The 27652-nt window shown below is 45.6% G+C and overlaps 1 protein-coding gene across 1 annotated transcript; it reads right to left on the minus strand.

Moving 5' to 3' along the window:
* Positions 1 to 857: 857 nt before the first annotated feature.
* LOC114033411 (lysine-specific demethylase 2B-like) lies at positions 858 to 27652 on the minus strand. The gene is made up of 5 exons (XM_027848926.1): positions 27581 to 27652; positions 27425 to 27503; positions 5160 to 5338; positions 3712 to 3818; positions 858 to 944 (listed from the first exon to the last, which is right to left on the minus strand). The coding sequence occupies exons 1-5, from the start codon at positions 27650 to 27652 to the stop codon at positions 884 to 886; spliced, it is 498 nt and encodes a 165-aa protein (XP_027704727.1). The 3' UTR covers positions 858 to 883.

Raw genomic sequence — 27652 nt, forward strand, 5'->3', positions numbered from 1 at the left:
GAAAGAAAGAAGGAAAGAAAGAAGGAAAGAAAGAAGACAGTCTCTGCCCTTCACATTCTAACAGTAGAGATAACATGCTTACCACTCTATGCAAACAACTGCATACAGGATAAATTGGAGTGACCTCAGAGGTGAGGACACTGGGAAAGCCTAGAACCCAGAACGTCAAAGCTGGAAAACATGAGAAGAGAGAATGTCACACCTTGGAGGGCCTTGAGAGCATAGAATGCCAGGGCCAGGAGGGGCCTTACACAGAATGTCAGAAAGACAAACATAATGACACCAATATTAAGGAAAACAACACTGAAAGATTTGGAGAATTCTGAATGCCACGAATTGACTTCATTGGACAGACAGTGAAGGCTCCCTTAGCAGAGAGGTGGTGAGCTATGGATGTAGAATGAGGCACACGCCATCAAAGAGGCACAGTGCATTAGTCTTTCTTCACCATACTTCTCTGTCAAAAAGGAGATCTCTACTGGAGGGATGGCATTGAGAAGCAAAAGCTACCATTTAAAAAAAAAACATCAGTAAAGCTTGTTTTAAATAAAAGGTTCACATTAGAAGGCAGCTTAGAACACAAAGTGACAAAAGTGGGGGGAGGAGTCCTTAGAATTTCAGAACTGGGAGAGGCCTTGGATACAGGGGTGGAGAACCTCCGGCCTCAGGGCCACATGTGGCCCTCTAGGTCCTCAAGAGGGGCGCTTTGACTGAATCCAAACCTCACAAAACAAACCCCCTTAATAAAAATATTTGTTCTGTTCCCCACCCCTGCACTTACAACATGAGAATCACAGTTAACAGGGACCTCACAAGACAGAGGAGCATAGAAGGTCAAAGGTAGGAGGGATCACAGAAAAAGACGTCAGCTAAACAGGCATCCTTACAAGTGATGGACGTGGATTGGGAGGACCTGGGTTGGAATCTCCGATCTGCTACCTGACCTGCAGGTATTGAAAATCATTGGTATTCCGTTTTCTTTCTTATAAAATGAGAGGATTGAATCCATTGACATCTCAGGTCCCTGACAGCTCTTATTTTAGGGTAACAGGAGGAGGGAAGGGAATCAATATTTAACAAGCTCCTACTACGTGCCAGATGCTACATTAAGGCATTTTTCAAACACTATCTAATTTGATTCTCACAACAAACCTGGGAAATAGGTTGCTATTATTACTCCTATTAAACAGCTGAGGAAACCGAGGCAGACAGCAGTTAAGTGACTCTCAGGATCATCTCTTTTTAGTAAGTGTCTGAGGCCATATTTGAACTCAGGTCTTCCGGACACCAGGCCTAGCGTTCTATCCATTGAGCTACCTAGTTGCCTTGAGAGATCATGCTTATAAAAAAAAAGAGAGAGAAATAATGTTTGTAAAGCACTTAGCACAGTGACTGGCACATAGTAGGCAAAACAGAAATACTAGCAATGGTGATGATGACGATGATGATGATATTTTAGGGATAAGATCTAAATTCCCTCATTTTACAAACAGAACTGAGGTCCAGAGAAATTATGCCCGAAATCCCCTACCTTAGCTTCCCCTGTGTGCCCCGGGGGATCCAGTGACCCAGGTCTCTCTGCTTACTCCTCAGATATGACTCCCCCATCTCCCAAAACTGGACATTTCACTGGCTGTCCCCCATTCTTAGAATTCTCTCCCTCCTCATCTCAGACCCTGGTTTTCTTGGCTTCCTCCAAATCCCAGCTAAAATACCACCTTCTGTACAAAACCTTTCCCGATTCTCTTTAATGTTGATGTCTCATCTCTAATATTACCTCCACTTATCCCGTCCAAATCGTATTTGTATATGGCCATTTGCATCTTGTTTTCCCCCATTAGACTGTGAGCTTCTAGAGAGAGGAGACTGGTGGGGTTGGGGGTGGGGGGTGTTGGTTTGTTTTTTGGCCTTTCTTATTATCTCCAGTGCTCAATGCATTGCCTGGCACATAAATAATACAGCCCTTAATAAACACTCATTGATTTGACTACTTATAATAACCAAGAGCCGTGGATAAAGTTTCAGGAAGACCTGAGTTCAAATGCAACCTCAGATACTTAGTAGCTGCATGACCCTGGGCAAACCACTTCACCTCTGTCTCAGTTTCTTCAACGGTAAAATGGGGATAATAATAGCACCTACCTGCCAGGCTTAGCACAGTGCCTGGCACATAGCAAGCACTAGACACCAGCTATTATTGTCGTTGTTATTATTGTTATTGTTGTCACTATTGTCGTTATTATTATCATTGTTGTTAATGAACAAAACCCTAAACACTTCCCCCAGAAGTTCAGTCTTTTTCACCTACATTTGTTAAATGACATCCACATTCTTTCTGAGGGAAAAAATGGACTCCCTCCAAGGTGACGATTTTCTTTCCATTACAATTAGAGTACTCCTAAGGCACTCCCCCTGGCCACCAGCTGGAGCTGGGAAATCTATCTGCCCTATGACACAATACGCAAATTAGAACAGAATGAGCCCTGAAGGAATGTGTGAAAACCTAATTCAACAAATTCTATTAGGATGGGGAAACAAAAGAGCACCTTACATTGCTCTTTGAAAGAATCCCATTCTAAGAGCTTATTGGGGGAAAGTGAAGGACACTTTCTGTAACTGGAGTGCTGATCTGGCTAACTTTTCCTTTGTGTGAATCAAGATCCCCCAGTATACTGGGTTTGCCTAATGTGGGGTATGCCTGCCTAGAGACTGGTATATGATGGCATTTGTGGAAAGTGATTTAGACTCAGATCTCTTTTAAAATCATACACTTAGTTAAGGAGTTAAGGACACTGGAACCATCAGAAAAGGAAACACCTGGTTCATGGTCACGGTCACATGATAGTCAATGGGAGAAGTTGTGGCCTGGAATCTCAAAGCCCTTTCCCATTGGCCTGACTTTGGGTTCCTGCTCTGGCCCCAGAATGAAGCCTTGGATCGAGAGGAGGAAAGAGGAAAAAGAAACCAAAGAGGAGGGAGGCAGGCCCATAGACTCAAGCCCACCATGGTGGCACTCCCCTGGGGGATTCGCTGGGGGGCAGGGCTTTAATGAGATACCCCACTGGTTTCTGAGCCAGTGGGGCTGACGTTCCTGGGAAAGAACCTCCATGTTGCTAGTGACAAAGGCAAGGGCTATTCTACCCACTACAAGGATGGGAAAAGAGAGGCCCAGGAAAGACCAGGTCCCTTACCTGGGCGGTGGCAGTCTGGATGATGGCAATGGTGGTGGTCATCACTGTATCTCTCTAAGGATGTTACTCAGTTCACACAGCTAATGAGGAGCTCAGGCAAGATCTGATTCCAAGTATGATTCCATATACGGCAATCTACCCACTACAAGATGCTGCCTGTCGCCATGTTGTACCTGCTCAGTAGCGGTAAGCTCCTTGAGGGAAGGGGCTATTTTTTCATTTTATTGTTGTATCCCTAGCATCTATGACGTTGACTAGCACACAGCAGGTGCTTAACAATGTCTGTTGGAGTATGATGATTTGCAGCCCAACTGTGCCCTTTCTACTCAAGACCAAGGTTCAGGGGTTTGGGGACACTTGGGAGAATCCCCAAGGAAGAGCTGGAAGTGTCCCCTAGAAGGCTGGACCAGAATAACAGGAAGCCCCTGCCACTCCTCAGCCCTCCCTTTAAACTGGGCATCTACACCCAGGCCCGCACCGCCGCCCCCTGCCCTCCACCCCCAACCCTGAATGGCCTTACTTCTTAACCTTGGGGTACTTCATCTCTGCAATGAGATTGGTGGACTCCGTCTGCTTCTCTTTCAGGTGCTGGGGCCACATGTTGTCTACCCAATCCACCAAGTCGATCTGAAAGCCACACAACCACGCACCCGTCAGGGCAGCTGCCCCTGGCTTGGCTCAGCCTGGCCTGGAGGCCCCGTCCTTCCCTCTCTGCCAGGGTCAGAGTATCTCTCTCTAAAGGCCATGCCCTCCATTCTCATCTCCACTTCCTGGAATCCCAGCTTCCGTTAAGGCTGGGTTTGGCTACCAACTCCTACAGGAAGTCTTCCCTGATCTCCTTACCTGGGTGAGTGCTCTTTCCTCCACATGGTATGAGGTCTTTATTCTCTGTTTACATATTGTATCTCCCCACCACCACCACCACCACCACCACCACCACTACCACCACCACCCCATCCTCATTGCAGTAGAACATAAATACCTTTAGGAGCACCTGGCACACAGCAGGCACTTAATAGATGATGGTTGAATTAGATTGGTTTAGTTAAATTATATGGATGATATTGACTTGGACTGGGTTAAACTGATTTGAATTGGGTTAGGTTGGCTTAGACTGGACTGGATTGGGTTGAACTGTGTCCAACTGAATTAGGTGGATTATACTGATTTGAATTGGGTTGGCTTGGCTTAGACTGGACTGGATTGGGTTGAACTGTGTCCAACTGAATTAGGTGGATTATACTGATTTGAATTGGGTTGGCTTGGCTTGGACTGGACTGGATTGGGTTGAGTTGTGTCCAGCTGAATTAGGTGGATTATACCGATTTGAATTGGGTTGGGTTGGCTTAGACTGGACTGGATTGGGTTGAACTGTGTCAAATTGAATCAGATTACAATGAATTGGGTTAGGTTGAGTTGAACTGGACCATGGGCCCTGGACGCTTTGGACCTTGAGCTCCAAAGAGATTCCCTAATATCTCACCTGTTTTATCTAAGCCCCCAGTATTCAGCCATTTGCAACACACCCTGTCCAACTCAAGAGTTGAACCACCCTTTCTTTTCCCCAGGACAGCCCTCAGAGCCAGGATCTGGTCAAGGTGTTAGTCACTGACAACCTCACCTCCTCCCTAGTATTCTCCAATCTCAATTACCACTTCAGCCAATGATATAGAATAGGCAGCATGGAGCAATGAATGGAATGAGCATTGGATTTGAAGGATGCTAGGTTCGAATATACCTGTGTCACCTTGGGTAAGTCACTAACCCTCTTTGGGAATTAGTTATCTCATCTGGGAGAGGAGGGGAGTGGGACGGACTTGATGACCTCTGTGTCTACTACAATCCCATGATTCCCCGGCTCATGACCAAGTCCAGACTGCTACACCGAGCCCATGCAGCGAGCCCAGGGCCAAGGAGAGTGGAGATGGGTGTCCCTGGGGGAGGGAGGGAGGTGTCAACAGTCTTTACCACATTGGGACGCTTGACCAGGTTCTCCAGCTTGGTGTGGCTGAACTCGAGGCTGATGACATTGTACAACTTCTCCCGCTGGCTTTCAGGCATCTCATAGTAGCGCACGAACTGGGACATACTCATCTCCGTGCCCTTCTGGCTGTTGACATCCATCACGTCCACCAGTCGCCGGCTCCCTGGTAGCAGAACCCACACATATGCACCCCCGCTGACTCAGGACTCAGAAAGCCGTGCCTTCCCCAGCCCGACCACATCCATCCATCCATCCATCCGTCCATCCATCCATCCGCAGGGCTGTGAACACCGGCTGGTTTTTGCCTTTCTCTGTAAGCCCAGCACTTAGCACAGCGGCTGGCACCTAATCAGAGCTTAACCAGGGCTTACTGACTGACTAGCTGACCCAGCAGGGAGAAACACTGCCCCCCACAAACTGACTGGAGAAGAGACACGAGATCTGAGGTCGGAGGACCCAGGTTCAAATCCTGCCTTTGTACACACTGTTGGACTACATACTGGCTACGGAGTCAGGGGACCTGGGTTCAAATCCCACCTCTGACAATTAACACCTATGTGGGGAAGTGATGATCTCACTGTGCACATTTTCATCATCTGTAAAACGCAAAGGGTTAGAATAGACGGCCCCTGAAATCTCTCACACGGTGCTGTGACTCCACAAGTCTCATTTTCCTCATCTAGAAAATGGGAGGTAACAATACTTTTCTCACCAAAGAGCGTTACAGAAATACGAAAAATTTCAGCATGTTGACCAATCACCAACCCTGACCGCAGAGGGCTGAAGGCAAAACGTGTCCTGGGGCAGCTCGGTGGCACAGTGGACAGAGCACTGGCCCTGGATTCAGGAGGACCTGAGTTCAAATCCAGCCTCAGACACATAGCACTTACTAGCTATGCAACCCTGGGCAAGTCACTTAACCCCACTGCCTAGCCAAAAAAAAAGTGTCCCCCCTCTCAGCAAAGATGTGAGGGGCTACAGGTACAGAATGAGGCATATACTGTTAGACATCACTAATATGTTGACTTGTCTTGCTTGCTATATACTTTGTTGCAAGGGACAGGGTGGAATGGGAACCACTGGGATGTGGCTTCAGTGTTAAAAAATATATATAACATTCATTTATTATGTTATTTACTATATTTGGGTTTGCAGTATTATAATTATATATTATATAAAATATTTCATGTCATATATTATATAACATACAAATATATTTTATTATAATATATCTAAATTTTATTATATCCATTATGTCATTAATATAACATTTATTATGTTATTTACTATATTTATATTCATTACATTTATATAACATAATTTGTATATTATATATAATATATCACATATATTATGCAATGATATAAATATCTATTTCTATTATAATACATCTAAATTTTATTACATTATATATTTATTATATATCATTAATATAATGTTTATTTATATAGAAACTTGTAACATGAGTTATTACTACAAAACCCTTTAGAATGCCATCTGAATCCGAGAGGGCACAGATTCCCTACACCCACCTCCATAACTGAGAGCCCTCTCAGAGAGCAGCAGGTAAGTATCACGGTTGGTTCAACAGTTAGTTTTGGAGTAAGAAAGGCTAGAGGTCAAACGTCACCTCTGGTACCTCAGCTGTATGGCCCTATGTAAGTCACTTGACATGTGTGAGACTCAGTTTCATCTGTAAAATAGGAGTGGATAAGGACCGTAGGTCTCACTCAAAGGGTTGTTATATGGCTCAAATGAGTCAATATGTGCAAAGCGCTCTATAACAGATGGGAATTAATTCAAGCTTAGCTTCCAAAAAGAAAGATGCAGAGAAACCTTGCCCTGCTTCTCTGCAAAGATGGAGAACTAGGCTGCAAAACATTGCATATAACATACGACTTTTTCAATATGTTAGTTAGTTTCGATGGACTGGTTTTTTCCCCTTTTCTTCCTTCTTTGTTACAAAACATGGTTTTTTAGAAGGGGCAAAGACATAGTGAGAAATGCAGGTGATATAAAAACCAAAGGTGTCAATTTAAAAAAATTTGTAATGTCAATTAATGTTATTATAGGGAAGAAGAGAAGGCTGGACAGTCTTCCTGACCGCCTGTTTGGGGTTTGGTTGCCTTGGGCCAAAAAAAACCCCAAAAAAACAAAAAACAGAATTTCTTTTTCTTTGGGGAGAAGAAATCCACCAGAGGGCATCACTGAACCAATGCTCAATCTAGAGATCTCCAAATCCTCGACATCCATTCACAGCTCGCCCTCCAGGCCAACCCTGCCCCTCCTCCCGCTCTCAGCACTGTCCCCTGCTGCCCCCCCCAGGCCCCAACTGGACCTTCTTCTCCCACCAAGGCCAGAGCCCAAGGGTGGCCAGGAAACTGTACACCAGGGGCCTTGGATTGTGTCTCTGTCCAGTGCCCTAGGCTCATTTTCCTCCCTTACCCCTCCTGTCTTTCCCTCCACTCTCTTCTCCCAGCCTTGGTGTTTTGTTCAAGGGGCATGGGAGAAAGAACAATGGCCTGGGAGTCAGATTCAGGAAACAAGAACTGGTTTATCCACCTTACAAGGCTGGGCCTTTGAACAAATCCTTTCCCTTCTCTTGTGCCTCATTTTCCCCATCTGTGAAACTGCCATCAGAATCCCTTCCCCAGGTACCTCACAGGGTGATGGTGAGGGGATGCTGTCATAACCAGCTCAGATCTAAACCTGATAAGAATGCTACGAAGAAATAAGGGATTGATTGGGGCAGTTGGGGGGCTCAATGGAGATCCGGAGTCAGGAAGAGCAGAGTTAAAATCTTCCTCAGACACTCTGTGACCCCAGCCAAGTCACTGTACCTTTGTATGCCTCAGTTTCCTCATCTGTAAAATGGGTATAATAACAACACTTATTTCCCAGGACTGCTGTGAGGGTCAAATGAGATAATATTTGTAAAGTGCTTTACACAGCACCTGGCACATGGCAGGCACTATATAAACGTTAGCTTTGGGTTTTTTTTTTTTCATTAACTGAATCTGAAAATTTTTTAAATGGTCCTCAGGGCTATGTGGCTCCCTCCTGCTTCTACGGTGACAGCAGGTACTGAGAATCGCATGGAATTTAGGCCTTCCCCAATATCCAGTTTGGTGACTGGTGAATTTCCCAGTCCAATGTCCAACATGCTGTTGGAGGAATGGAACTGAGTCAGATGAATTTGGACATTCTTTCTATAAAAAAAGCTGATCAAGAACGGAAGTATCAGCTAAACGGAAGAATGATTTACAGGTACTTCTTGGAGAAAATAAATACATTAGGAGTATTATTCTTTTGTTGTTGTTCAAATGTGTCTGATTCTTTGTGACCCCATTTGGGGTTTTCTTGGCAGTGACACTGGAGCGGTTTGCCATTTCCTTCTCCAGCTCATTTTACAAATGAGGAAACTGAGGCAAACAGGGTTAAGTGCCTTGGCCAGGGTTGCACAGCCGGTATCTGAGGCTGGATTTGAACTCTGACTCTAGGACTAGGCCCAAAGTAAATGACAGCAACACTAAAAAGGAAGCCCAGGGGCAGCTAGGTGGCGCAGTGGATAGAGCACGGCCCTGAAGTCAGGAGGATCTGAGTTCAAATCCGGCCTCAGACCAAACCTTGACACTTACCAGCTGTGTGACTTTGGGCAAGTCACTTAACCCCAACTGCCTAAAAAATAAATAAATAAAAATCAATAAAAAGGAAGCCCAGCTCCAAAAACTTGGCAACGGTCAGGCTTAAGCCTGGAGAGTCAAAGACGAAGCCTATCTCGCTCCTCCTGGTGAGGGGCCACAGGTGTGAAATGGTACATACGCTGTCTGGCGTGGCTGGGTTGGTTTGACTCTGTGAAGAGGGAGGTCTCACAGATGGGAGTGCCACAAAAATGACTATAATGAAGAAAAAAAGAGGAACCAGTGAAACTTTTACACCAGAAAGAAAAAGATGCCATGAAGGAAATGTATAAATACAAAAAGAGGTGAGAAAAAAGTGTCAAGAATGAGAGAGAACCTGAGAAGTGGCCAAAAAGCACCTTCCTCCATGACACAGAAAGGTGGGGGGCTACAGGGGCGGGATGGTGTATACACTATCTATGGCCAATGTCACGCTGAAAGTGACATCCGAGGTCACCTGGTCCAACCCCCGTGTTTTACCGATGAAGAAAGGGAGAATCAGAGAAATGAAGGGACTGACTAAAGGCGCAAAGTTGGCAGTGGTGTGTTTGCTGATAAATGTTCAACCACCGGCTTGGGGGGAGGGAGGGTCACTCCACACACTTTGAAGTTTCATATGCATTATTAACATTTCCTCCATCACTTCCTTAACTCTAGACAATCCACACAACTATATGACTAAAGCCCGACTGAGAAACGCATGCTCACACTGGAAAAGTTTGCCCTTGCTCCAACACACCCCTGAGAAGCATAATTTGAATTCAGATCCCCTGACTCCAAAGTCACTGGCGCTTTCCATCATACAATATTGCCTCCTTATCCCAGACAGTGACTTTTTTTTCCTTCACTGTTTTTCTTCTGCAAGGTATGTTGTACGGACATTTTGGTTGCAGAAAGGAGAGGGGGGAGGGGAAATTGTGTATGGAACCCTGATAATATTCACTTGAGAAGAAACACAGCCCCTCAAATAAAAATGCTTGAGGAGAGACACAGACTGTCCTCAGAAGCTGAGAGAAAAAGGACCCTCCACTAACTGTCCTACCAGGACCTGTTGGAAGACAGAGCACTGAGGGAGGTGGAGATGTCTGGAGCTTATAATTAATTAATTGATTGATTGATTAATTGATGGATGGATGGATGAATGAATGAATAAATAACAGATTTATACATATAATAAATAAAGACATACTATAATATAAACAGCCATTTATTTACATATGACTTTTTAGAGTTTTGAAGGTTATAACTAAGAAATTGTAAATCAAAAACTGTTTGGGGACTATGGAATGAGCAAACAGCAGCTGTCAAGGTCATACCTGACAAGGAACAGATTTTTTTTTTTTTTCATCTTAAGTTAGAGATGGGTATTGCTTAGGAAAAAAACTCTGATTTGAGACAAAAGAAGGTATAGGAGAATTGAGAGATGGGTAGATGAGGACAGAAGCAGCAGAAGCAGAGGAGTTAGGAACAGAGGACACGAGAGTCAACTAGACGAGACGCTCACAGAAACTGAGCTGCCTGAGAGTGGAGCCCTGCAGATTTTTGCTGGTATCTGCGCTGTTTGGAGGAGAGGTAACGCTTTGCTGAGAGCTGATTGGATGTTGACATACAATACTGCTGTTTAGAACTATCTACTTTCTGAGAAAAAGGAAACCTCTCAGAGGTTTGCCTCTATTGCCTTTTTTTGCTTTCTTTAATAGAGACAGAGCATTGGCACTGGAAGCAGGCAGACCTGAGTCCAAATCCAGCTTTAGACATTAGCTGTGTGACCCTGGGAAAGTCTCTTAACCTCTGTCTCAGTTTCCTCATCTGTTAAAAAAAAAAGTGACAATAATAACCACAACTATCTCTCAGGATTGTTATTAGGATAAAATGAGACAATGTTTGGAAAGCACTTTGCGAACCTTAAAGTGCTACATAAATGCTAGTTATTATTGTTGTTATCATTTTTATATGAGACAAAGAAACAGAGAGAGATAGTTTGACATTTGATCTGCCGACTAAAGAAAGGATGTGGCTTTGCTGAGAACTGATGGGGGAAAACAGAATCTTCTGCTATTTGAAGTGTGGACTGTAGAAAGGCAAGCTGACCCTATCACCAATTCTCAGAGGCCCAGAGAAGATCTGAGGGACCTGACAGTTCTCAGGCTCTATCAGATTGCTTTGTTGATAAAAAAGCACAACAATTTCACAGCCCCCTGCCAAGGGTGGCCACGTGCTAAAAAGAGTTTGACCCTGTTTCAGCAGCCCAAGTATAACAGAGAGACAGCTTATCCCAACAGAAGATGCACGGTTCAGACTGTGCTCTAAAGAAAGCAATAATCGGGGCAGCTAGGTGGCACAGTAGATAGAGCACCAGTCCTGAAGTCAGGAGGACCTGAGTTCAAATTCAGCCTCAGACCAAACACTTGACACTTACTAGCTGTGTGACCCTGGGCAAGTCACTTAACTCCAATTGCCTAAAAAGAAAAAAAAAGAAAGAAGGCAACAACGTTGAAGCCTGTCGTCCAAAATCATGAGTCTACCCAGACACAAGGGTCATGTGTTTCATGTGAAGGTCTCTTTAAGCGTGCCCTTACTTTCCCCAATAGACACTGCAAGCATTGGTGGGAGAGTCTGACTCACAAATGGGTTATGGTTAGACTTATATTTTAATTACTCTTGTTCTCGCCTTCTATCAAGTATATGTTATGATATGATATTCCTGGCTTTTACTCAAAAGAAGAAGATGTGTCCTGATTATCCTTCCTCTGGTTTTCTATTCAGTAAATGCTCTGGTTATTGTTTTTGCATTCTCATTTGGAAAATGTTTTTTGTTTAAGAATCAATTTTGTTATTGTGATTGATTTCATATAAATGATAAACATACGCTTGGAGGTTCTGGGGCGACAGTGATAAGTAGGAGGAGGGTACTCCCAACCTCCCCAGCCCAGGGTTACTCCGAGGACCTAGAAACAGTTTGAGTGATAGCAGCACGGTTACACTGCCTTTACCTGCTCGCTGCTTACACGCTCGGGGCGGTGAACAAACCAGCCCCAGCTCAGGGAGAGAGAGAAACAGAGACAGAGAGACACATAGAGAGAGACAGAGACAGAGAGCCACACAGAGACAGTAAGAGAGAGATAGAAAGACAGAGAGACTTAGAGAGACAGATAGAGACACACAGAGAGAGTGACAAAGATAGAAACAGACAAAAAGACAGAGACTCACAGAGACAGAGAGACATAGATACACTAGGGAAAGTTGGAAGTTGGTGTCATGCCATTTCTATACTTTACATACCTTATAATTAAGGTAGGGCTCATTTGGTATGTACTTGGGGTTGAGAGTGAAAATTGATATCTGGAAAGGTAAAATGAGGGAAAGGGATGAAAAGGGTAAAAGCCCTAACATCTCTTCCATCTCAAGATCTATAATCTTGTGACCTAATAAAGCTAACTTTTAAATAATAAAAATAGCAATCATTTATATAGCACTTACTATGTGCCAGGCTCTATGCTAAGCACTTTACAGTTATTATCTCATTTGAACCTCACAACAATCCTGGGAGGTAGCTGCTATTATAAAATACAGCCTTATTTTACAGAAGAGGAAACTGAGGCAGACAGAGATGAAGCGACTTGTCCAGAGTCACACAGTGAGTGAGTGTCTGAGGTTAGATTTGAACTCAGGTCTTCCTGATTCCAATGCTCTATCCACTGTACCAAAGTGAGAGAATGCAAATGAACAGCCTAAACGCTACACTGGTCCTCAGTAAATAATAAAGACCCAAGGGAAGGCGTCAGGCACATTGAGGAATTTCTCACTGGAAGACTATGGGAAGAACCATGCAGAAGTCATGGATGGGCTGAGATCTGGACCACTGGAGGCAATATTGCACAATGATGAAGTCCTACTGCTCTGGTCTCAGGCAGGGCTTGCTCTTCCCAAACCAGCAGACCCTCCTCAAACCTCCTCCTGCCCAGTGAATCAAAATCCACAATCAACACACATTTATTAAGCGCTTACTATGTGCTGGTCAGAACACTTCACCTCTATCCCAGGCCCTCCTCACTTTAAAGATCTCTCCTTTGCCCATCCCATCCTCCCGGCAGCTCCCCACCATTGCTGACCCTCAAAGGGAGTCACTGAGCTGGTCAGCTAAGAAAGTGACATCATACAGACTGCCCTGGGCCCAGACTCCACACGCTCTTGAAGTGATCTCAGAAGCTCCAAAGGGTTCAATAAGCATCTCTATGCAGACAGTTACCAGGTGTACCGAGCCAGGCCCAACCCACCTCCTGAAACACAAGCTGGCATTACCAACTCCCTGTAGGAGAGCTCCACATTGATGCCCCATCCCAAACTCCACACGTACAAACAAAACAAATGACATACCTCCTCCCCAAATCTATCCCTCATCTAGACTTCCCTGGTTCCATTCATGACCAAACCATCCTTCTAGTCTCCTTAGGTGGCATAATGGGAAGAACACTAGATTTGGAATCAGAAAGATCTTGGTTCAAATTCTGCCTTGGACATTTGTTAGTTGAGAGACTCTGGGACAAATCATTTACCCCACAGCACAGAGTGCTGGGCCTGGAGTCAAGAAGATCTGAGTTCAAATCTAACCTCAGACACTTACTAGCTGTGTGACCCTGGGCCAGTTACTGAACCTGTTTGCCTCAGTTTCCCTAACTGTAATATAGAGATAATAATAGCACCTACCTTGCATGGTTATTGTGAGGATTAAATGAGATGATAATTGTAAAGCATTTAGCCACAGTAAGCACTATATAAATGTTAGCTATTATTATTACTTAAGCTTTCTCAGCCTCAGTTTCCTCATCAGGAAAATAGGGATAATAACAGCACCTACCTTGCATGGTTGTTGAGAGGATCAAATAAGATAAAATTGTACAGCATTTAGCCTTAATGAGCCCTATAATATTTTACTGCTGTCCAGTCATTTCAGTCATGTCTGACTCTTTGTGACCCCATTTGGGGTTCTCTTGGCAAAGATATTGGAGTGGTTTGCTGTTTTCTTCTCCAGCTCATTTTCCAGATGAGGAAACTGAGGCAAACAGTTAAGTGACTTGGCCAAGGTCACAGTTAGTCTGAATCTGAGGCCAGGCCTTGCGCTCTATGCACTACGGCACCACCTAGCTGCCCAAGCCCTACATAAATGTTAGCTTATTATTATTAAACTTTTCTCAGTCTTAGTTTCCTCATCTGGAAAATGGGGATAATAATAGCACCTACTTCCTAGCGTTGTCGTGAGGGTCAAATGAGGTAACACGTACACTGTGCTGTAGAAACCTTAAATTGATATATAAATAAATGTTAGATAACATTATTCTTATTCCACTCACCCAAGGTCCTAACCCTAGTTAATGTCATCTCTCACTTTTCTCCCTCCATCATTCCTCCTATCAAAACGGTCACCAAGTTTTGTCTCCTTCCATGACATCAATGCACCTTTCCATCTGCATCCTTCTTCTCACATGACTGCCAGCCTAGTTCAGCCCCTCATTTTACATTAAAGCAAACTGAGGCCCAGTTAAGTGCCTGGATCAAACGTCGTATGATGTGAAGTGCCACACAGACCCTGGAGTGACAAATGAATCGATCCTCATCATTACCCACGAACCACATCATTCCTCATCCCAGCATTTCTCCGCCATCTACCATCTGGTCCAGCCCAGTCCAGGGAGGGAAGTCCTGTAGGCAAAGCTGTGATTCACACCTGTGCCTGGGACTTTGTATATGGTAAAGCTGGCTTCTGGACCTCCTCCTCTGCTCCAGTGCCAGGCTCACTCATCACTCAGAAAGAGTTCCCCAACTTCAGCCCAGGAAAGTGGCCTGACATCCCCACATTCTGCCAGAAGCCAGGGCCTGAGCCAGAGGGGAGGCAGCAGTTACTGTATCAGGAGCTGGCAGCACGTGGGGACGGTGATTTACAGGGATGTTCTGCACTAAGAGTAGCCACGCTGTTCCGAGCTCCAGGGCGAGACTCCGGACGGATCACGGCTCCCCAGACGTCCTGGAAGCCCCGGCCTCGCTGACTGCTGAGGGCCAAGGCCAGAGGGAGCAGAGCCAACATCAGTGATCCTCTGGGTCACTTAGCCACGTCTGGAGCTCTGAAACCCCCCGGAAGCTGGTGGGCCCCCCTCTTATTAACGCAACGCTGATAAATACACCGTGGAGGCGGCGTTTGGGTCATAGGGGGCTGGGCCCTCTATGAGGGCTGGGCTTAAGAGTCTGGGAGACTTGAATTCAGATACGATTTATGAAGGATACGACCCAAAGAACTCTGAGTCAATGCAGAATTGATGTGTCCTGTTCCAAAGATTAGCACAATGCCTGCATACAGCAGGGGCTTCATAAATGTTTGCTGATTGTTTAATCCCTGTATATGTATATGGGCAGCGAGGTGGTACAGTAGACAGTGCCAGGCCCGGAGTCAGGACAACTCAGCTCAAATCCAGCCTCAGACACTTCCTAGCTGTGTGACCCTGGGCAAGTCACTTCACTCTGCTTGCCTCAGTTTCCTCAACTGTCAAATAAGCCAGAGAAGGAAATGGCAAACCACTCCTGTCACTGCGCCAAGAAAACCCCAAATGGGATCACAAAGAGTCAGACATGACTAAACAACACCATATTTACATATGCAAACATTGTCTCCACCAAGAGTAAGTTAGCTCCATGAAGTCTGCTTCATTTTTGTCTCTATATCCCCCAGGAATTAGCACAAGGCCTAGAAGAACTGTAATAATCATAATCATAATAACCCTTAAAGGTTTGCAAAGTACTTTACAAATCTCATTTATCTCATCTGACCCCCACAACAGCCAGCCTTGCCAAATAGGTACCATTATTATCCTCATTTTCCAGAAGAGAGGTTAAGTGACTTGCCCAGGGTCACACAGGCATTACATGACTGAGGTCACATTTGAATTCAGATCTTCCTGACCCCAGGTCTACCTGCCTCAGAATATAATGGAGATGCTGAGTAATAAATGGGAGTTGGGAATTGGCACCAAAGAGAGATTGAGAAAGCACAGAGTGACAACTGCTATAATGTCAGACTTCATCTAAAAAAACTGGTTAGTTTTGCTGACCTGATTTTTCCCCCTTCTTTCCTTGCTTTCTGAGAGAGGGAGGAAGGAGAGATACACTGAGAAATAGAGGAAATGTTAAAAAAAATAAACAAAAATTTTATTTTCAAAAATAAAATAGGGGCAGCTAGGTGGCACAGTGGATAGAGCACCAGCCCTGAAGTCAGAACGACCTGTGTTCAAGTCTGGCCTCAGACCAAATAGTTGACACTTACTAGCTGTGTGACCCTGGGCAAGTCACTTAACCCCAATTGCCTATAAAATAAAATACATGCTTGTTGGTTGATTGGTTGGTACACTGATCAATCAACAAGCATCTCTTTTTTTAAAATGCATTTTTATCTATTGCATTAAATACTTCCCAAATGCATGTAAAAAAAGTGAACATTTTTTTAAAGATTTTGAGTTCCATATTTTCTCCCTACCTCCCACCTCTTAAGAAAGCAAGCAATACATGTGAAGTCATGCAAAACATTCCCAAATTAGCTACAACAAGCATTTCTTAAGCACCTACTATGTGCTGCTATGCACTAGCATGATGTGTTAGGCCCCAAAACACTAGGACAGTTCTATCTCTGAGGCCAGATCCCCAAAAGCTTCCTAGAGTGCCCTGACTTTTATCAGTTTCACCTTCCACAAAATGGGCATGATGACAGCTGTTCCTACTTTCGAGGATTGCCGAGACAGTGCAGAAGAATGCTTTGCAACAAGCCAAATGATTTATCCCAGCTCTGCTCTGCTCTAACTCAGAGTTAGGACCTAGGGTTATTGTGAGGATAAAAATGAGATTTGTAAAGTATCTGACACATAGTATGGGGCCATATAAACTCCAGCTATTATTATTAAAAGAGACATTCCCTTTTGAAGTCAGGCCTCCTGAACAGTGCCCAGGAGCTCTTCCACCAGCTCCAACTGTTTCCCAGCCCTCTCAGCTAGGTGGCACAGGGGATAGAGCACCTGCCCTGAAGTCAGGAGGACCTGAGTTCAAATCCAGCCTCAGACCAAACACTTGACACTTACTAGCTGTATGACCCTCGGCAAGTCACTTAACCCCAACTGCCTAAAAAAAAGATTTAAAAAAATAAAAAGAATATACCCCAAGTTCACCTGCTGGTCTGGGAGATGCAGAGAAAGGAAGAAGTCTGGCCCACCAGGCATGTCCCTGATGCACGGCGGCATTACTCAATAGACTGGGGGATTGGAGCATCAGGGAGGATCCCATAAGCTCTCGGCTTCTAATCAAGGTCCATAGGCTGAGTAAAGAAAGCAAGGAGACCTTCCTAGGAGCAGAGATTAATTTTGCACAACCACGTCTCTGCCCGATGTAGACAAAAGTGACCAGCCCTCGGCACACGGACCTCCTCTGCCCTCAAAGGATTCTTTCCCCTTTCAATCAGTCGACAAACATTTACTAAGAGCTAGGCGCTGTGCTAAGTGCTAGAGACACAAAAAGAGGCAAAAGACAGTTGCTGCCCTCAAGAAGCTTACAATCTAATGGGGAAGATACCCACCAACCACGGACAAACAGCGATAGACAGGATAAATGGGAAAAATAGAAGGGGGGCAGCTAGGTGACGCAGTGGATAGAGCACCGGCCCTGGAGTCAGGAGGACCTGAGTTCAAATCCTGCCTCAGACGCTTGACACTTACTGGCTGTGTGACCCTAGGCAGGTCACTTAACCCCACAGCCTAGCCAAAATAAAAAAAAAAATAGAAGAAAGGGAAGCCACTGGAAATTAAAAGCGATTGGGAAAGGCTTTCTGAAGGAGGTGGGATTTTAGCCGGACTTGGAAGAAGCCAGGGAAATTTATAGTCAAACAAGCACTGAATTGGGTGTCAGATCTGTTTTCAAATCCTGGTTCCAACATTGAGCAGCTGGGCAGCTCTGCAGATGTAAAACGCAGATCAACAGGGTCCTCCGGCCATATATTCAGAGCCAGAAGGATCTTGGAGGCTGTCCTGCTCACTCTTTCATTTTACAAATGAGGAAACTGAGGCCCTCTAGGAAACAAGCCGTTCTCTACCCCGCTGGCCTGTTCCTGACTTTCTGGACCCCACAGCCATGCCTTGGCTGCTGTCTTCTCCTGGAATTTCCCACAGAATCCGGAGCCCCCTCATCCTGGGACATGCTGTCACCCTGAACCTCTCCACGAGGCCAACTGCCCTCCTGCCGCTGGTGAAGCCCTCCTGGAGCCTGCCATTTTGGGAAGCGCCCCAGCCAGCCTTCATTCCCCTGCCAGGCCTGTTGGTGACTTTGAAGACATCAAAACTCAAGCTCCCCACATCCAGTCCTTCTTCCTCTGCCCTGCCTTTCAGCTCCCTTCAGCATGGTGTCTCCCCCCATTAGAATGTAAGCTCCTTAAGGGCAGGGACTGTCTTTATTTTTGCTTGTATTTTTATCCACAGTATTAAGTACAGTTCCTGGCACATAATAAATGCTTAATAAACCCTTCCTTCCTCCCTCTCTCCTCCTTACTTCCATTCTTACCTTCTTCCCATCCTTCCTTCCATTCTTTCCTTCCTCCTTTTCTTCCTTTTTCTTCCTTCCATTCTTTCCTTCCTCCCTTTCTTCCTTTTTCTTCCTTCCATTCTTTCCTTCCTTCCTTTCTTTCCATTCTTTCCTTCCTTTCTTTTATTCTTCTCTGCCTCCCTTCCCTTCTTCCATTCTTTCTCCATTTCCTTCTTTCCCTCCTTCCCATCCTTCCTTTCTTCCATTCCTTTCATTCTTCTCTGCCCTCCTTCTATTCTTCCCTTTCTCCTTTCCTTTTATTCCTTCCTTCCTCCCATTCTCCCTTTCCTCCTTCCTTTTCTTCCTTCCATCTATGCTTTTCTCCCTCTCTCCCTCTCTTCCTTTTCTCCTCTCCTTTTCTTCCTGCCATTCTTTCCTCCTTCCTTTCATCCTCAATTCTTTTCATTCTTTCCTTCCTCTCTTTTTCTTCTTTCCATTCATTCTTTTCTCCCTCGCTTCCTTTTCTTTCTTTACTCCATTCTTTCCTTCTTCCTTTCCTTCTCTCTCATCCCTCCATTTTCCCTTTCCTCCCATTTCTCCTTTCCTTTCCCACTTCCTTCTTTTCCTTCCTTCCTTCCTCCCTTCCTCCTTTCCTTCCTTCCTTTTCTCCTGTACTACCAATAGATGTCATATGTAAGAGCCCCAGTCTTCCTGATTCCCAGGCTGGCCTTCTCTCCACTATACTAAACAACCTTTCCAATATATTATTAACACAATTAATTAAACAGCTGTCCTCCAGACCTATGATTTCACTGGTGATGGGAATGTCTGGTGAGCAAACTCCCTAGAGCAACCCAGTTCAGCACCTTTCCTGAACCTTCAAGAGCTCTTAGCGTCTACCTGAGAAGTGAAATGATTTATCCAGGGCCACACAGCTAGTAGCTATGAAAGGTAGGACTTGAACCCAGAATTTTCTGACCCTGAATTCACTTCCTCACAATTCCTCCCAAATACAATCAATATGAACTAAATACGGATGTAAATGAGGATACAATTGCACAAGGATTTATCACAGGAACGAATGAGTTATTATTAGCATCCTCCATAGGCGTCGTCTGGCCTGGAAGTTCCAATGCCCTCATCAGATTCCATTTCTGCGGCAGTGCCCTGCCCTGGGCAATGGATAGAATCCTGGGTATGGATGACATCATCAGGTCTGGGTTCACACCCCAGTTTCCCACTCCTCTGGGCCTCAGTCTGCTATAGCAGAAAGAAGAAAAGCCTGGACAGATGGTATCTAAGGCCCCATCTAGCTCTGAATTTTCCCTGCCGCTCAGCCTGTTACTTCCCCTGGGAGCTGGGAGATTCTCAGCTCCGATCCTACTGGACCCCTTTGTGGCAGAGTTCTCCCCATCAGGTTCCTCACTGCATGTGGGCCGGTCCCTCTTCCTTGTGTCACCTCCATCACCCCCACCCCTGGTTTCCCAGTCAGGATGTTTTGACCCCTTAGCTAGACTTGAGAAGAAACTCAGGCCCAGGGCCTCAGGGAGCTGAGCTCCTCGTGGGGGTCAGAGCATATCCTGAAGCCCCCCTCTGCTGGACCTCTCAGGGGTGGCTGACCCTCGGACCCTGGGTCCTCTGGGCCCATGGTTCTGGAATTCTACAGCACTGTGAAGTCTTTAAATTACAGCAGGAATTCTCCCCTTGCAAATTGAGCCGAACAGTCCTAAGTAGGCCAACAGCCTCCATGCTCCCCTCCCCACGGTTCCCCTCTCTTCATTCTCCATTTATATTCTAAGCTCACAACCCCTGCCTCCTGCTGCACTCACATCTGACAAATTCCAACAGGGGAAATTAATCCTCTGCCCATCTACAGCTTTAAAGAATCCCTTGCCCCACCCTAGCCCCCATCCCTCCCCAGGGTCCAGTGTGTGGGGCCCAGAGCTGGCTACCCAGGCCTGTAGCTGGCTTAGCACAGTCTATTTTAAAGACCTATTAAAATAAAAGCCTAGTGTTTGACCTGAGCCTAAGGGTACCTGAAGGCTTTGGCCACCCCCTCCCTCTCCTGGCCCCAGCTAAGTGACCCACCAGGAAATGCTTGGATTTCATCCCCTCCCCACCTCCAACTCTTCAGATAATGCCCATCCCCAGCACCCCACTCATCTTCACCAACAATGAACAGTTTGGAGCTGTCCACACAGCACAGCTCATGCCCTACCTTAATGCCTTGGCATGGACCATATCTTGGTGGGGATTCAAATATCCAGGGCCAGGAATCTCTTCCTGTTTGCCTCCCAATCAGTCCTCTCTTTCCCCCACCCCAATTACTTTTTATCTACTGTATTATTCTGCATTTACTGATCTATTCACATGCCGTTTACATTCAACAGACTTGAATGAATTACTATTATTATTAGCATCCTCCATAGCTGCCATCACAATCAATCAATATTTATTAAGCACCTACTATGTGCCAGGTGGGCAGCTAGGTGGCGCCATAGTACACAGAGCCCTGGTCTGGAGTCAGGAATACTTTTCTGGAGTTCAAATGTGGCCTCAGCCATGTACTAGCTGTGTGTCCCTGGGCAAGTCACTTAACACTGTTTGCCTCAGTCTCCTCATCTTTAAAATGAGCTGGAGGAGGAAATGGCAAACCACTCCAGTATTTTTGCCAAGAAGACCCCAAATGGGGGCAGCGAGGTGGTGTAGTGGATACAGCACTGGCCCTGGAGTCAGGAGGCCCCTTAGACACTTACTAGCTGTGTGACCCTGGGCAAGTCACTTAACCCTGATTACCTCAAAAATAAAAGAAAAAAAAAAAGAAAACCCCAAATAGGGGCATGAAGAGTCAAATACAGCTAAAAAACAAATCAACAACAAATAGGTGATAATAAAACACTACAGTTTTTCTTTAACCTCATAATAACTGCCATGGATTTGATGTCAGAGGATTTAGGTTCAAATCCCAACCCTGACACTGACTAGTTATGCAACCTTTGGCAAAGAATTTAACCTCCCTGGGACTTAGTTTCCTCCTGTGTAAAATGAATAAATTGGAGATTTTTAAGATCCCTTCCAGCTACGTTGGGGGCACATGGAACTACTCTGCCCAAAGAGTATCCCTGCCTGAAGGCAACAGACATCAAATCCCAGCTCAGACAATTCAACTGCTGGCTTCCTGACCCAGGACAAGGAGCAATCTAACTTCTCTGGGCCTCTGCGAAATCAAAACACTAAAAAAAAAGCACCGCTACCGCTTTCCTAGAATGAGGGAAGCCAGGGGTAAACCTCAGGGGCTCTTTATGAGGTACTATGGCACTGAACAGCACTGCGGGTTTTAGAACCAGAAAACCTGTGTGACCTTCGCCAGGTTCCTTCATGTCTCTGGGCCTCAGTTCTCTCTTCCATAAAATGAGGAACCTGGACTATTTGGGCCTCTGGGGTCCCTGGATCTGCAGGTTCTAGAGCCGTGTATGTAGGAAAGGAACTTAAAATCTCTGGGCCTCAGTTTCCTCAGCTGGACTAAATGAACTCTGAGATGCCTTCCATATTGAAGTCTATGATCCAATGATCCGTATTATACAGTAAGAAAAGTAAAAGTGAGCAAAGGGGCCTGAGTAACCCTCCTGACTAAGGCCGGAGCAGAGCCATGATCTAACGATCCCTGGGTCAGTCACCAAGCATTTGGAAGCACTAATAATCGGGCAGCTAGGTGGTGCAGTGGATAGAGCTCTGGCCTTGGAGTCAGGAGGATCTGTGTTCACATCCGGCCTCAGACACTTGACACTTACTAGCTGTATGACCCCGGGCAAGTCACTTAACCCTAATTGCCTCGCCAAAAAAAAAAAAAAAAAAAAAGATAAAGAAAGCACTGATAACAGGACCAGGCACTGTGCTAAGGACTCTGGGTACAAAGAAAGACAAAAAATACAGTACAATGAGACCAGGCTCGAGTCTTGGGTTCAAGTCTACCTCTGATACTTGCTACCTGTGTGACCTTTCACAAGACATTTACCTTGCCCAGGACTCCATTTCCTCCTCCGTAAAATGGGGTGGGGGTGGGTGAGAGAGTGCCTGAAGTCCCTTCACCTAATCCTCTGCCTCCAAGCCAGGTCTGCACCCCACTCATTGCCTCCAAGAACATTTCAAGGTTGAAAGTCAGATGGTTCCCCCCCACATGTGGAACCTCAGGCTACATTCTAGCACCCTGCTCAGTCAGGAAACACCTCCCCCCTTTCCTTTCTGGGAAATGCAGACAAAATTTAACAAGTCTGCTGTAAAATCAGTGAAATCCACTGGACAAAAGGGAATAAGAAGTAAAAAGGGAATGGGGAAGGAGGGGAAGGAAGGGAAGGAAAGGGAGGGAAGAAGGAAGGAAAGAAGAGAAGGAGGGTGGGGGAAGAAGAGAAGGAGAGATGGAGGAAGAGAGGAAGAGAAAGAAGGGAAGGAGGGAGGGAGGGAAGGAAGGAGGGAGGGAAGGAAGGAGGGAAGAAAAGAGGGAGAGAGGGAGAGAATGAAGAGGAGAAAAAAGACAGAACAGATGGGAAATTGAGAACAAATCCAAACAAAAATTTACCAAACAGCTACTCTAGCGGGGGATAAGTCACCTTCCAGGAAACAAAGAAAAGGCTTTCCACTTTCCTGAGCTCCCCAGAAAAGCTAAGCCCCCCTGGAGTTCCAGCCATACAGCGGGGAGGGACAAAGGTCAAAGAGCAAGGTAGCTGACGCCGCCCCCCCCTTACAGGATAGCCTCAGGAAAGTAAGAGAAAACATTTCAGAGAAGAAAGTCAATAGGGAAATCCCGACCAATTAACACCTAACTTTCTAGTTAACAGCTCCTGGAAATTCTGAGGCTCTCCAAGGGGCCCCCATCAGGCTAGTCTCTAATGAAGAGATTTCCAGAAACCAGCCTGTGAGTTACTAGTCTGCAAGGGTCAGCTCCACCCTCCTCCAAGAAATGGGCAGTGATTTAGCCCAGGAAAGCCCCCCTTTCACTCTCTCCCCAATGTCCCCCATACCTAAATGAGATAAAGAGTTCTTTCAGACTCTTAGTTCAGACTTATGGTAATAGGCCTACAGAACACACTTTCAAAAATGTTATTCGAGGAGGCAGCCTGGTATAGTACAGGCCAGAAAGACAGACCTGGGTTCAAATCCCACCTGAGGCACACAGTGGCTGTGTGACCTTGGACAAGTCACCTGACCTCTATGAGTTCTAAGCAACTCTCTAAGGCCATAAGTTGTAGAGAAAGCCCTCCAAGTCAGCTGCCTCCTTGAATGACATCAGAGGTCAGGTTTAAAAAAAACAACAGTTCTTCCTCCTACTTCCTCCTTTACAGAAATGGTTAACTATGTGTTTGTATTACTGGAAAGTGATGTCTCTCACAACTGTAGGGCTGTGTAATTTTGCTCAACTGTTTTTTTTTTTTCCTCTTTCTTTTAAAACATTTCCTACAAGGTGTGGTTCCCTGGGTAGAAAAGGCAAGAGAAGGGAGGTATTCTAAAATGAAGCTTCAACAAAAGACAATAAATAAAAATTGGATTAAATTTAAAAAACAATATTAAGCTAGGGATGGACGGGTGAATTCACTGGCAAGAGGAGCTACCAAATGAAGAGGAACTCCCTCGGCCAAAGCAGGTCGGCCCTTTCATTGTCGTTTATAATCCTAAGAGAGTTGCCTGGGGCACAGAGAGGTTAAGTAACTTGCCCAGGGTCACACAGCAGGACTTGAAACCGGGTCTTCCTGGCTCCAGGGCTACCAAAGCTAGCTCTCCTATCCACTATGCCATGCTTCTATCCTAAATCAAATACGATCCACTTTTAAAATAAAAATAAAATTTTATTTTAAAGCAAAAATAAAATTTTATTTTAAAATAAAAATAAACTCTTATGCATCATGAAGGCAGGGATCAGAGAGGTCAAGCTGGAGCTGATTGTAACACAGCAAAGATCCCAGTCTCGACAAGAAAAGGAGTATTGCTGGCCAATGGGCTTCGCTATCACTTACGGAGGGCCCCACCAGCCTTCCAAATGCCCAGGTTTTCATCGTCAGCCTTCCTCTCATCCCTGACTGCTCACCCTCCCTTACTCCCTATAGATCCACTCAATTGCAAATCTTGTGTTTTCTACTTGCACATGTTTGCTTTCTCTGTACTCACACTCCCACCACCCCAGTTCAGACCCTCATCCCTTCTCCCATGGATGACTGCCACAGTCCTCTCATAGGTGTCCCTGCCTCTCAAGCCTTTCCCCGCTCCAACCATCCTCCAACTCTGCTGCCAAAGCGATTTTCCTAAATCCCAGATCTGAGCAGCTGTGGTGACCAGTCACCCTCTACCCCCACTCAATAAATTCTACTGGCTCCCTATTACCTCTAGGACCAAATATCTATTCCCTGTTTGGCATTTAAAGTCATTCCCAGGGGCAGCTAGGTGGTGCAGTGGTTAGAGCACCGGCCCTGGATCCAGGAGAACCTGAGTTCAAATCTGGCCTCAGACACATAACGCTTACTAGCTGTGTGACCCTGGGCAAGTCACTTAACCCCATTACCTAACCCCCCCCCAAAAAAGAGAGAGAATTAAAAAAATAAATAAATAAAGCCCTTTCTAGTCTTCTTACACCTTACCCCTCCTTCTCATGGTCCAACCATTGCAGCCTGTGCCCCACATCCATCACTCCGGATTATGGCTGGAATGCTTTCCCTCCTCACCTCCAACTCTTTGAATCTCTGGCATCTTTTATTACAGACTCAGTTGAAGTGGCAGCTGCTATAGGAGGTCTTTACCCCATTCCCCCTCCATGGTTACCTTATACCTACTTACATCTGCAGGTACCTTGTATATACCTACTTATGTGCTATTATCTCCCCCATTCCAATACAAACTCCTTGAAAGCAAGGACTGATTTTGATTTTTCTTTGTATTCTCAGAGCTTAACCAAGTGCCCCCTACACTGGGAGGGCTAAATAAACACGTGTTAACTTGACTGATTGATTGCCCAATTGAAAATTCCATGTACCTACAAAAATCTTTATAATGGTTCTTTTAGCAGTAGCCAAAAACTGGAAACACCTGTGGGGGAATGGTGAAAACAAACACCCATACAAGTGTGACAGCGCTACTGAGCCCTAAGAAACAACCAAAAGGGCAGTTTCAGAGGCAACTGGGAAGTCCTCAGGGACCTCATGCCCATGGAAGTGAGCAGGACCAAGAGACTCATTCACTCAATGACAACATTACAAAGAAAAGCAGCTTTAAGAAACTTCAGAATGCCAATCAATGCAAAGATAAACCACGATCCTGGCAAAATGAAGTTGAAACTCACCTCCTACCAGAGAGGTGATGAATGTGAAACCCAGAACGAGACGTACACTTTGGGGCACGACCAACGTGGGAATTTGTTTTGCTAGACTCTGAGTGTTTGGTATAAAGGTTTGTTTATCATTTTTTTTTTTGAACCGTTCAATTAGGAGAGGCGGTGAGAGGGAGAGAAAATACGAAAGGAAGAGAAAGGAAAGAAAGAAAAAGAAAGAAAGAAAGAAAGAAAAAGAAAGAGGACAGAAGGAAGGAAGGAGGGAGAAAAAAGAAAAAATTAAAAAGAAAGAAAAGAAAGAAAGAAAATTTTAAAAGATGATTCCATTTTAACCCCTTCCAACTAAAATCATTAGATATGGGCGTGACCCTCCTTTGATGCCCTTATTCCTTTAGGAAAACTCCCCTCCCCTTTCACCCTCACCACTGAAATTGTCAGGGTCTTTCCCTCGATCATTCCACAAAACTCTGGTCTTCGACAAAGCTCAAAGATGAATCTCCTCCAAGTCTTCTCTAATTAACCCAGATCTGCCCGCCACCATACAGCACACAAACTCCTGAACACGTCTGAGTATTTGGAGTAGACTCTCCCGTAACATGCACATCCACAACACACACTTTTGTCATCCCTCTCTGTTGGACCATTCACTTCTAGTTGGCCAAGGATCAGTTTTTAAGAAGCTCTGAGCCCCCAGGGCCCAGGCAAAGACCTTAATTTGCCAAAGACCTCAATTTGCCAAAGACCTCAATCCAAACCAGTGTTCTGTCGAGAACAGCCCAGTTGGGAACAGTTGGGCCAATCCAAGTAGCAGGCACAGTGGAGGAAATTGAGGAAAGGTGAGAGACAAACTCTCGGAGCCTCCCTAGAGAAAAAAGTCACCTTCCCAGGGACCTCAAGAACTAAGCACAGATTGTACCTAAGCCCTGAGAAGACCAAAGGATGAGCTGGAACATCCTAGGAAGAGTGGGACTGTGGAGAAAACCTTGGGCTGGATTCTAGTCCCAGAACTGTGACTGTTTCCTCCTTTGTAAAAAGTGCATGATTAGACAGCTCTGACATTCCCTGTTCTAAGGACCCTCCCAGCTCTGACATTCCCTGTTCTGAGGCCCCTTCCAGCTCTGACATTCCCTGTTCTAAGGACCCTCCCAGCTCCGACATTCCCTGTTCTAAGACCCCTCCCAGCTCCGACATTCCCTGTTCTGAGGCCCCTCCCAACCCTGACAGTCTATGTTCTAAGACCCCTCCCAGCTCTGACATTCCCCGTTCTAAGGCCCTTTTCCAAGTTCTGATGTTATCCTCCCTGCTCTGATTATTTCATGGTTTAAAGTCTCTTGTACCTCTAACACTTCTGTCCTAAGATCCCTTTGAACCCTGACACTCCCAGTTCTAAGGGCCCCTCCTAGCTCTGACTTCTGTGTTTTTACTCTGCTAGGCACTGAAGTGGAAGTCTGCCAACCTCCAAGCCACACTCTAGTCATATTTCTCCTGAGGCTGGTGTTAGAACCCCCACCAAGCATTCTCTTAGAGAAAGATGGTGGCAACCGCCACAGGACCAGGGGCCGTTCCCTTCAGCCTCCTGCTCCCTCACCAGCTAGACTGTGTGTGACAAACCACTTCCTCCCCACCACCTCCCAGAGGATATCCATGCCTACCCAAGGCACCCAGGGCCTTTTATCCCCAGGGCAGAAGAAGAAAAAACCAAGCAACTTACCCACTAGGAGTTTGACGTCTCGGACAGTAAAGTCAGCGTCGGGCATCCTGAGGGTAGCAAAAGATACCAGGTAAGGAAACTGAGTAAACAGAGTCCAGGAATCACAGAGTTTCAGAGCCAGAAGAACCTCAGGGGCCCTCCAACTCCAGCTCATACCTGAAAGGAATCCCCACCTGACAAGTGGTCATCCCACTTCTTTGAGAGATCTCCAATGACAGAGAAATACAT

Source organism: Vombatus ursinus, unplaced genomic scaffold (assembly GCF_900497805.2).
Source record: "Vombatus ursinus unplaced genomic scaffold, bare-nosed wombat genome assembly UNPS02006968.1, whole genome shotgun sequence".
NCBI lineage: Eukaryota > Metazoa > Chordata > Mammalia > Diprotodontia > Vombatidae > Vombatus > Vombatus ursinus.